Source organism: Puccinia triticina, chromosome 13A (assembly GCF_026914185.1).
Source record: "Puccinia triticina chromosome 13A, complete sequence".
In the NCBI taxonomy this organism is placed as follows: Eukaryota; Fungi; Basidiomycota; class Pucciniomycetes; order Pucciniales; family Pucciniaceae; genus Puccinia; species Puccinia triticina.
This window is the reverse complement of record NC_070570.1, coordinates 1,480,227-1,492,810: the sequence shown is the minus strand read 5'-3', so window position 1 is coordinate 1,492,810 and position 12,584 is coordinate 1,480,227. Positions and strand designations below refer to the sequence as shown.

At 45.7% G+C, this 12,584-nt stretch overlaps 1 protein-coding gene across 1 annotated transcript; it reads right to left on the bottom strand.

The window, feature by feature from the left end:
- Positions 1–1,075: 1,075 nt before the first annotated feature.
- Positions 1,076–2,240, bottom strand: PtA15_13A143 (uncharacterized protein; the record flags this gene model as incomplete). The annotated part of the gene is made up of 6 exons (XM_053162311.1): positions 1,076–1,085; positions 1,160–1,222; positions 1,321–1,481; positions 1,580–1,726; positions 1,818–2,019; positions 2,143–2,240. 6 exons carry the CDS (start codon positions 2,238–2,240, stop codon positions 1,076–1,078), a joined length of 681 nt encoding a protein of 226 aa, XP_053026299.1.
- Between the last annotated feature and the right edge of the window lie 10,344 nt (positions 2,241–12,584).

The following is a 12,584-nucleotide window of genomic DNA, read 5'->3' as shown; positions in this document are numbered from 1 at the left end:
ACTCTGTTGTAGGAGTGTGCCAAAGCACACTCTGTTGTAGGAGTGTGCCAAAGCACACTCTGTTGTAGGAGTGTGCCAAAGTGCACTCCGTTGTAGGATGTGCCAAAGTGCACTCTGTTGTAGGAGTGTCAGGGAGCATCTCCAGAGTGGCAACACCCTGAATACACAGAACAGTAAGTTACTTCCTCAAAAGGAAGAACACCCTTGACTAACTGTGAAGCGGGAGGAGATAGCCACACCTACAATGGAGGGGCTGGTAGAGCAGATTGTGCCTGAACCTAAGAAGGTTTGTAAAATGCGAACTCTAGCTTACCTCAAGGGTAGCAAGTGGTGAGAACCAAAAAGGGAGGAAAAGGAGGAGTTGAGTTGGAGTTGGATGTGAAGGCGGAGTCAGAGGCAAAGTGGAGTAGGGAGGTGGAGCGAGAATAGTACTGAAAGTGGAAGGAAGTTGAGATTTGAATAGACAAAAGCCCCAGTTGTTTTGTGTCAAACAAGGTAGACGGGCATAGTAATCTTGATAATGATCTGCCAAACCCTCCCTTTGCGCGGAGTTTTGGGGTCTTTTATAGCCTACAGGCCATTCATGTATTCCATATCCACCCGGTAATCCTGCTTGAGAGCAATCCATGTCTGGAATATTCACGTGGTTTATGCTCACTCAAGCACCACAACCGGGGAAAACACCCACCATTGCTCTTATTCTGTTCTGTGAAAACATTGGTCTTCTTTGGTAGCATTTTCTCATGTGTTTCTTTTTTGCATTCAGGAAAACATTTTTGGTGGGCATTCATACTTACAGGAACATGTGCCTGGTTCTCCGTGTAAACGCTATTTGTCTATGTATTAATTTTACAGTCCAGTAGAAAGATTGAGTACACAGTAGCAGAATTTTTGTACATTTACACAACCCGCTGGAAAACATGGAGAGCCATGTGATACTACCACCACCACAGGCTCATAGTGCCAGTATGATGTGTTACCATGAACCCCCATGTGACACAAAGGAATTCAAAATATAGGAATATGCAGTCTCAACACTTCTTGATCTGGGCTTTATTGGCAGACGCAATACCAACTATCGAAACCTTTGGGTGCGACAATTAGATTAAAGGAACGTCAGGGTCTGAACACGGGGAAGATGGCCAAGGAAGACACTGACATGCGAATGTAAGCCAGTAGCAAAGCGCCCCCGGAAGCGACGGTCCCCACGACATACTGCAATCTGTCCCAGAAAAAAACACAGCGAAAAATAATGTTCAGCCGTGTACGTACTTGTTTTGATCATATGTTTGTATGGGAACGGGATGATGAATAACAAACATGTTAAATTTCACGCTTTCCATTGTAGTACGAAGGTTACCGATCTCGCCTTCGATTCGTGTGTCTACTTCTCTGATCTTCAGTTCTCGGACGCCTAATTCATCTCGAATCCGTCCCTTTTCCAGATTCAAATCCAGTCGAACTGAAGCTTGAGTCCGAGTCTTTTGTTATAGTTCGCATCCAAAGAATAAAGCAACAACGCAAGTCATGTCAGTCGGTCATGAGGTTCTTGGGATAGGATCAGGGGGAAATTATTGACGATTTCTTCCCGTAAGCGTTGCTTGAGCTTTTCTAGTTCACTGATCAATCTTTCGTTCTCCGATTTCAATAACGCAAAGTCCTGTTTTTCGACTAATTGGATTTCGGATTTCAGTTTAGCGAAATCAACGCGTTGGGTGTATTGTTGCTACAATGCAGAAGAGCCATAGATCAGTTAAATGGGTTTTATTTTTGCGAAATTCCTGTTGGAAAAAGAAAACCCGGGGGGATATGGATACCTTCTCTATTTCACTTCGAGTGACCAATCCAGTGATCAAGTTTTTCATAGATTCATCGATAACTTGTTCGATTGCGATCATCAAGCCTTCCGATTGTTCGCGAGATAAGCCTTCATTTTCCAACCTACTGACGAATTGATGGCTGTCGAAGTAGGGTGACGCGTTGATTGGACTTGTCGAGAAACTTCTTAATCTGTCTTTTCTTGTATCGAATCGCAACCGGTATGCAAAATCCACCCATCATCATCATCATTTTCAAAAAAAATCATAAGTTAAAGACGGTACACCCTTTTTTTAGAATCAGAGAGAAAGACTATCAGCTGACCTGAGAAATGAAAGAACTGGATTTCCAACAGAGCTTCCGATTCGGGCGTATCGATCCGGATGCTTGATGAGGCCAAGTGGGAGATGGAGCGCTTGCATCGTGCGGGAAATTGGGCTTTTCAAACTCGAGGACGAGGTGGAGTCAGAATGTCAGATGCCCTGCACCCCTCCCGCGGGACGCTGAACCGGGGCCCTCGAGAAGTACCCCCACGAGCTACATGGCAGTTGCGCGGATTAGGTTTTGCTCGGCAAATTGCCACGCGAGACAAACGATTGGCAATTTGACCTGTGCGCCGTCAAACTGCCAGCAAACTGACAGCGCGCCCGCCGGTACACCCGGGGAGTCCATCCACGGGGAAATCACGCGGAATCCACGAGGACTCCACGTGGTAGCCGCGCGCGAGGTCGGACCAGCGGCTGCTGGTCCACACGTTCACGTGACCTCCACCAAGTGGATCACGGGGGCACCTCGTGATGGCCCCGAGGATTCCACGGATACTTACAGATGTGTACCCGTGGAATCCACGTGGCCACGTAGGCGGGGCTGAAAAATTTAGCGGGAGGAGCCCAACAAAAATTGTCATCATTGGGACTCAAACCCACACCAAGCAGAGGGAGCCTGGGTGAGAGGAAGTGCTACACAACGCAGCCATTTCACATTCCTGTATCACGCTTTTTTACACTGCATCAACCCCCCAAACGATGGTTTGCAATAGGTTTTTTTCTTAAGTTTTTTTTTTCAAGTTTTTATTTCCTCTCTTCAAAATCAAGTTTTGTCGGACTTTCAAAACCTCAGGACCAGCCTGAGGTGGTCTTGGCTGGAAGTAAAAAAAAAAAAAAATGCCGTGGAACCGACGTGAGCAACAAGCTGATGTGGTCTCCACGCGTGCCAGGAAGGCACATCGTGGAACCGACAGGGAAAAGGGTGAAGCCCATTGGTTCCACGTGGAAAAATAGCCTTTTGTGGAACCAATGAGGTTACCAAGGGGTTACCGAGCCGATCCTCGTCGGCTCCACGGATTACCCTCCTCTCGTTGGTTCCACAAACGGGCGGGGCAGGAAGTACCCCCGCCGTGTACACCACCACTTGAATTTGACAAACGTAACACAAGTCCCTCCCTGTGCTCACGCCCCGCGAGCACCCTCCCGCTTGCGGGAGGGACTTGTGCCTAATGGAGGACTTCCCGTCAGAATCTGTGGGTCTCCCAGAAGTGATCTGGACCCCAAAAAGCGAGATTTCCCTGCGAAAATCTAGACTTTTTGGGTCTATATTGACATCTGCGTGAGTCCCAGATTGCACGGGAAGTCCTCCAATGTCCAACATTTGGCTTAAGGCTGCCCAGCCAAATGTTGAAAAATTCCTTCTAACCCACATATCACCACATACCCCTCTGAATTTTTCACAGCCTCCAGTACTATTAGAATCAGATTGTATTTCTACATAATCTCATGTGCCCAAAACAACACCTACCACCATCCCCTGAAAAAAAATGATGTAAAAATTCCATCTGGGAGGGTTGGCAAACAGGCATGGCAAGAATGCACGTCTTTGTGCAGAAGACTGTGTGGAACTAGCACAAGTCTATGATAATTATCAGCAAGAGATGTATTTGGTGGCAATCAAGAATAAACTCAAAATCAATCCAGTTTTGGCTTATTTAGGGGAAAAGACCCGTATCAAGGGGTTGACAAACTACAACAAATTCTGCAAGTACAATCCAGAAGCCTGCAAGATCAAGTCCAACAGTAAGTTCCAATTTACTTGATACCACCATGGGAGTTTGCGTGGCACTTGTGTGCAAGTGCCATTGCACAATATTGTTTAAGAAACCTGTTAGATATATCCTGGAACTTGAGCCTCAATGTATGCTGAATTATACCTCATCCTTCTCCAAAGCAAGCCAACTCGACCACCAGTCCCTACGCCACGTTGCCACGCCGAGTCCCAACGCCACATTGCCACGCCGCCAACCGCCATGACCCTACAATCCAGCTTGGCCCAACCACCTGCCCTACTTGCCATGGTTCCCCGACTAATCCTATCCAACCCTTCATTGTTTCCAGTGGGACTGCCACCCACCCAAGCGCCTCAAGCCCGCGGCGTCACCAGCTAGCCCAACTTGGACTGGTTTATGATTGACCGGATGAATATCTTTGCATTGGAAGTTGAAAAAGCATGCCTAGAGGTCGGCGAACATTGTACGTCTTTGCTCAACGCCTTCATACACCTAGAAATGTGGCTCTTAACCTCATTCAATCTCTCTAGAAAATCTTGGTGTCACTGCACATGCGACTGATGTCAATGGGACATGGAAAGACCTGACAAAGCAGGTCAATTAATAAAAGCTTGTACCTTCATCTATCAAGGTATTCAACTTGTGAACTGATGTCTCATCAAACTCCCCTGACACTTGTCTTTGAACCAATTCTCTTGGCCAAGATGATAGTCCGTATCTTACAGGCACTTAAGTCCAGCATTGTAGGATTGATTTTGGTGTTAACACAAACTCTCAAATTTCACCAGCAGATCAAATTCGCGGCGAGCAGCGTTTGCGTGCCCAAGGGAGGCACACCATTCAAGTTGTGCACTATGTTGAGTCGTCCTATTTGAAATAGCCACGCGGCGGGTCATTTTGCTTATCACATTTGACTCCCACAAGTTCAATCTTAATCAACTCAACATTCTGGGCGCGCGGTTGTGCACCGGCTGACAAGAGAAGTGCCCCATCCATGTTACTTCATGAGCTGGAAGTTTAAACATGCATAAGAGCCTTCCCGTCTCTTCCCGCCAGCCACAGGCCTTCCACGTCCATTACTAAAGTGCCATCAGTCCTTGCTCGCCGTACCCTCTGTTTATCATTGGACGCTTTCAGAGCACCCCAATTCAGAAGGCAACTTGAACCGGGCTGGATTCCAACGGCGAGATGATTACCAAGGTGGTTCTTATATACCACAACAAACAACACCATATTTTTCACCTTTTCTTTTTGTGTACAGGAAAAATGGGAGAATGGGTGATATTTTGTTAGCTTCAAATTTAACCAATAACCAATTTGCTAGCTTTGTGAGGTCATTTTAATGACCATCTTTTCATTTTGCAAACTGGCAAGTACTTTTCTTTAAACTTCTGATTTTACTTTCTCATCACTCTTACCCTCAACATAATCTTTGACTTTGATAAAACTGCACTGAATCAAAAATAAAATCAACACAATTTTATATTTGATTACATCTATTTATCCATGTTTATTATTAGAGGGGGGTTCAAAATGGCAAAATGCCTCCCCCTGCAGCGGCGAAGCTGCCTTGGCCTCTAGTGTATGCTGAATTCACGATGAATTTATGTTTAACTTGTGCTCAATTGAGCTGAATGCACTTTTGAAAGGAGTTGAATTCAATTGAAAACCAGCTCCAACTTGAATCTAGTTATTACTGGAACTATTTTAGAACACATTTTCAACTACCTTGCAAAGCAATATCTAATACTTGGCAAAAACAAGGTATTTACCACAGGAATCATATATTTCTAGAGCTGGCCCCTATCATCCGTTGGCGGGTACTTGGCACCCGGGGGCGGGTACCTGTGGCAGTGCACAGGTATTCTCCGGCGGGTGGGGGTGCGGGTGTCCAGTCTGGGTCCAAATTCAGGCAGGTACCTGCGCACAAATTGCCATTCTGCACAGCTCTGCTTGCCCCTAGTGCCAATTGGCGGGTACTAGGTACCTATGGGCAGGTACCCGTGGAAGTACGCAGGTAAAAGCCAGCCAGTGCTGGGTATGGGTGCGGGTGTCCATTCTGGTTCAAAATTCAGGAAGGTACCTGCACCCGCAGTGCCAGCTCTACATATTTCATTCTATCATGTGTTTATCATAAATCCCAAAAAGCTCAAGATATGTTAGTGGTACACAAAAAGATACATGTGTAAGTTTGTGTGACACATTCTTTAGTTGCTGAATTTTTTCACAAAATATTTGAGGTTCTGGGAAAAGTCCAGCGGAAAAAACCTCATATTAATCAGGAGTTGTGTATGAATTCAGAAAATATCCCCAAAATCATTTGTGTACATGTGGCTGAAAGTTATAAATTACAATTTTTGAAGGGTCCACCTAAGCCCCTGGATCTGCATGAGCACTCAGGTTGACATCACTTGGCTCAGTGATGAAAAGTGTGACACACCAGCACACATGTGTAAATTTGTGTGACACATTCTTCAGCTGCTAAATTTTGTCCCAAGGGAGTTAGAATTCTGGGACAAGTCCAGGGGAGCCTCAGATTACCCAGGGCTTTTGAATGAATTCAGAAAATCTCCTCAACAGGATTTCTGTACAGATGGATGAAAATCAGATACAAATATTAAAGGATTCAGATAATTTGCCCCTGGGATTGCGGGGCACTCATCTTGGCATGATATGGCTGGGTGATGGTCTATGTGTCACACAAACGCACGCGCGTACGTTTGTGTGACAAAATGTGTCACAGAAACGCGCACAGGTTTCATGGTTGTGTGACAGCTGGCCCCACAGCACCAAATTCAATCCATAGTACCAGAGCAAAATCAGGCCTCCCACTAGAGCTGACACTTCACACCCAGGTACCTTCCTGAATTTTGAACCAGAATTGACACCCGCACCCATACCTGGCACCCGCTGACAGTTACCTGCGTACTTCCACGGGTACCTGACCACAGGTACCTAGTACCCGCCAATGGGCACCAGGGGCAAGCAGAGCTGTGCAGAATGGCAATTTGTGCGCGGGTGCCTGCCAGAATTTGGACCCAGACTGGAAACCCGCACCCAAAACCGGCGGATACCTGCGCACTTCCAGGGGTCCCCGCCCATGTACCTGCCAACAGGTACTAGGGACCAGCTCTACCTCCCACAGTATCACTACACTCCATTCAAAGTTTTCACCATGTGTAATAGAAACAACTTAAAAAGAACTGTCAGCTCTTTGGTGTGTGCCCTAAAAATAAATACAAAAACTGTTTCAGAGAAACCTACTGGGTATGGGTTTCCAAAGAGGTCAAAAATCATGATAATTGAAATATGAGGAATTTTGGTCAAGCTTGAGGATCAAGTAAAACTTATCATTAAAATGGCCTTGTTTTCAGCATAGGTGTGGCATAAATTTTACACATACATTACACAATACATGAAGTATTGTTCCAGGTCATTTCAGGATATTTTGCGGCAAACATGAACCTTGCCTTCAAACCAGCATCTAAGTGAGATCCAACTAAATCTATGACTGAGTTCAGAGGTGGCACTTGCACGCAAGTGCTGAGGAAACTCCCATGGTGTACTATATTACAAGTCTTCTTAATACACACACTAAATAACTTCCTGCTTTTGTGTAGAATCAAAGTCAAAGGAACTGGGTGCCCTGTGGGCTAAGGAAGAAGATAGGGAAAAGTGGAAGGATCTTGAATACCCCCACTTCAAAAAAAACTGTGTCAACTGTGAGCAGTTGACATGCGGCAACTCTGAGGAAGCTTGTGGTGTTACACCAGCCTTACTCAAGGTTAGACTCAACCCAAGCTTCAATGCACAGTCACTGTGCCAACAAAGGCACTTCTGCATTCATTTGGAGTTACAATGGCAGCTTGGCTTGAGTATCCTGCATGTCAACTGCAAGCAGTTGACCAAGTTATTTTTGCAGTGCCCGACTCTCTTCAAACCCTTATGAAGCACCCGCTAGGGAAGCAGCCAAGAATGATTTGGAAAAAAAGAAGAAGAAGACAATGTCAACATGAAACCCAACAGATGGGCAAGCAAGGCTATAATGGATGTAAGTACAAGTACATGTATCCATGTGTTTCACTACTTTGCTCGCTGATTGTTTGGGTTTTGGGTAAGGATTGCCAAGTGATACCCGTTTGGCGGTACCCAGCACCCGCGGCCTTACAGCGGGTACCCGCCCGTGGGTGCCGGGTGCGGGTGCGGGTGTTGGAATTTGGCAAAAAAAAACCCAGGTACCCGGGTACCCGTGGTCAACACCCGCCACTGTATTTTGGATCAAGGATCAAGGTGCTGCAGCACCTCTTGAGGCCCTCAATGAACGGTTGGTGCTGGTCATCAAGAGGGCTACACAACCCCCTCAATGACCGCCACACACGGGTCATCGAGAAGGCACACCTCCCTCTAGTTGATTACCGGCACACATTGGTCATTGAGAAGGTGCACAACCCTCTAGATGACCGGCAGAGACCAGTCATTGAGAGGGTCTCACTCAGCCCTCTCGATGACCGGCACACACCGGTCATCAAGAAGGCACCCTCCCTCTTGATGACTGGCCCACACCGGTCATCAAGAAGGCACACCTCCCTCTTGATGACTGGCACACATTGGTCATCAAGAAGGCACATTTCTTCCCTGCAAGTACCCGCGGTACCCGCGAAAAACACCCGCGGTACCCGCCCGCGGGTGTCCAGAATTGCTAAAAAACAGCGGCGGTACCCGCACCCGCCGCGGGTACCCGGGTTCACTTGGCGATCCTTAGTTTTGGGTTGCAGCTCAGGAAATTAAGCGCTGCCTATGGGGTTAAAGGCCTGTTGATTTTTGCTTTGCGCTTTAGAAAAAAAACAGTCATGACCTCTGGGAGAAGTGAACTTGTTACTTGATCTCTTGATATGTTTCCTGCGGATGAAGATCTGCGTACGGGTTTCATTGACTTTGTGAAAGGCCAAAAATCCATTGAGAAACCGGTTCCCTCCCACCCCCACCCAAATAGCCAAGGAAGCAGCACAAGGGAAAGGTAGATCTACCAGCAGACTTATACCATCAATATAATTGTGGTAAGCAAGTTTACCCCTTCTGAGAACCTAGCGCAGCTGTTGATTATCTTGCTTTCCATTTTAAACCAGGAACCAAGACCAAACAGCTTGATGCAGTGAGACCTAAACTTGTGGAAGCGCTAAGTACATCTTCATTCTCATTCAATGTAAGTTTTGTGAGATTACAGACCAAGGCGAAAGGCATTGTCCTCATAAATTGAGGAAGTTTCCTGGAGCTCAAACAGCTGTGGAGAAAGGTAAGCAAAAAAAGCAAACCCATTCCCGCAGTCCAAAGCAGCGCAGCGGAGAAGTGAAAATACTGATGCTTGTATGATGCATACAGTTAAACCATCCGCCAGCAGCACAAGACACGTGGAGAAAGTCAATCCCGGTCCAAAAACTCTGTTAGAGAGAATCTCAGTGAACACCAAAGGTGAGCAAGCTTGAGGTCTAAAACTAACAGAGTAAGGAGAAAATCTAATGCTTTAATCTTCTGTACCTGACAGATAAAGTCGCTCAGGACGAGACAAACCAAACGACCGGATCTACTCAAAGAGAAGAGACGGAAGACGGTGAGTGAGTTCAAAAGACTCTAAACTCTAGCAATAGAGAAAGCAACTAAAATAAGATCTTGACCGTTAATCAAAACAGAGAACGTCAAGAGATTATTGGATTGTTTCTCAAAAGAGAAACAAGCAGGAGCAATTGAGCCCAAAGCCTTGAACCTGTAAGAACTACAAGTTCTGGACTAAAAGGGAATGCTGTAAAAGCTGACAAAAACTAACTTTGACAGCTAGAACCTGCGCACTAGAAGAGGTGCCAAAAAACCTTGTTCAACAAAACGCTACAGTCCTCAGACCCCAAAACTACAACTAAGAAAAAGAGAAGCTAGTCTGTTGCTCTTAAGTAATTTCTCATCCATTTCTTAAAAAACAATAAATTCTCTTTAGCTATTATTGTTTTATCTAAAATGAATGCTCTTAGACCTTTAAATTCTTTCAAGTTTCAAGTGGAACCTGAATTGAATCAATAAATATTGAAATTCAGATAAAGCTACCAATGGCCAATGATCCGTGGAGAATGGTTGGTCAGGTTTGAGCACAGTTGGGAAGCTCAATTTGCTTGGTGTCAAGATGCAAGTCAAGCAAAACAACCTTGGGTAACCCCAACCAAGTTTTGTCATAAGCTTGATTTTTTGAAGCGTGGCAAGCTGCAGAGGCTACCTGTGGTTGTTAAGGAGGTTTGGTTTGAACCAACGCTGTAACAGATACAATACGTGAATCGGTATCATATCTGTAACATATCAAAAATGGTCCCGATCCTGTGGATTGTGATTGGATCAAAAACAGATACTTTTTGGGCTGTATTGGATTGGATGTATTGATTTTTAGATACAATACATCCATATGTCAGATCATGTATTGGATATTCGATACAATACATATCTGATACCAATATGTATCGGTATGTATTGCCTAATTTAATTGAGTGGATTTGGTGAGACTACGCCGCGCTTCCATCCAGGAAGTATTGGTTGAACCAGTCTACACAGATACCAGATACACTGGTGAGACTGCGCCGTATCTTCCATCCAGGGAATATTGGTTGAACCAAGCAAACAGATACACAAGCTCAGGCATCTCTGGTATTGACGGAGCTCCGGTATCGACAGAGGCCGATATCGCTGACCAGTTTATATCCCTCGACCATGGCGCGCACATCTAGACCTCCATCCCCTCAAGGTACTCCCCCCCGACCCCCATCCCGCCAGTCTACGCGTATCATTACCCCCATCCGCACAGATCCTAATTTCATTCGGCCTAGCGGCGACTCTTGAAAATCCCTCAAAGCACCACAAATATCCAATCCTGGACCTGAACCACCCATTGAAGTCAATTCCGGCTCTGAATCCAGTGCAATTGTTGTTTCCAAGAGGACCCAACAACCTGCCTCTGCCTCCACTAGCCAAGCCTGACCATCTGTCACTTCCAGATCCCAAACAACTGACTCTGCAGCTTCAAAGGCCAAGAAGAGACGCCGTGATATTGTCAATTCTGACCGGCCTCCATCCAAGATGAACTTTTGCCAGGACTCAGATGGAGAAAACGCAAAGGCAAAGAAAAAACAAAGAAAATCCCAATGCCGAAGAGACTCTGAGTTTGGAATTGATGACATCAAGCTCTATTTTCTTCCCCCTGTGTACGCTGAAGGGCAGGTATGTAGTTTTTATATATCAGCTTCTATACTCATAGTTATGATTCATAGTAATACTGAAGCATTTCTTGTTTTATTTTTCTTCATTAGAGTGCTGAGAATGGTGACGACCCCATGCATTACAAATGCAAGTGGTGTGGATGCATGTACAAGAAAGGCAAAGGCACCCGTGCAAACCTTGTCAAGCACCGAGATGGAGCGGTCAATTGGGCACCTTGCCACGCACGAGCCATGCTATCCAAGGCGGCGCAAAGCTTCCTCTGACCGCCAAAGAGGTCGCTGCCAAAAAGAAGGAGCAGGAGTCCGGTTCAATAATCAAATACACTAACGTGGGGAAGTTTGATACAAAGATTTTTAATCAACTGCTTGTCATGTGGCTCATTCAAAACGCCTTGCCATGGTCTCGAATTGGTGACTTCTTTCTGGCCGTTGCTTTCAGCTATGTTTGACCAGGAATCAAACTCCACTCTTGAGTTTGGGCTGCCACTGAGGCTCACAAGCTCTATTGCAACTTGCAAGAACAAGTTCTATGCAAGTTAAAGGTACCTTATTCCCCATTTTCCTCCATTTTGGTTTGATTTGTGGTTGATAATCATAACTCACAACTACTTATGTCGTTATTTGCAGAAACTTCCATCAAAGATTACACTCATTCATGACGTTTGGACAACTAAGGGCAACCGACAGGCCTTCATGGGGATATCTGCTGCCTTTGTCTTGGAGGATTGGCAGTTCTGTATTACTCACCTTGGATTGAAATACATCGCGTGGACCCACAAGGGTAAATATCTGGCGATCCCATTTGCAAACATCATCATGAAGGCTTCCCTTCACAATAAGATAAGTAATAATTTTTGCTTCAGTGTCAAGCTGGTCATGATCAGCAAAGGCTGACATTTTCTTATTTGTCCAATACATCTTAGCCCAAACGACCGACTCAGGCTCCAACAACGGGACCATGGCTGCTGAGGTCAATTGATTAATTCTTGAGAAAGCCGGCACCAATCTTGACTTATCGGGGAACCACATCAAATTTTTTTGCCACAAGGTGGCTTTAATCCTCAATGCGGGTCTCAAAGCAATTTCTGTGACCAACAAAGGCCTGGTCAAATTGAAGAAATCAACTCTTGGATTTGTGCCTGGGCTTGGGTCCATTACTGAAGAATCTCAGCTTCCGACTGATCCCGAGGTTTTTGAAGAAGAAGGTGTGGAGGACAAACCTGAGAGCACTTTGCTGAATGGTGATAGCAATAGCAAGGTGGAAGATATTCCGGCTCAAACCCAGCGTAGTTGCCCAGATGGCCAACCATCCAATTCTGACGGTGTCCGTAGTATTGACTCGATCCTCAAGAAGATAGATTCAGTGATCCAGAAGATCACTTCCTCTGCGGCTAAACGATCTGAATTTGATACCTGGGCAAAGAAGCTTGACTACTCTGGGCCAGGTCTCATCGCCG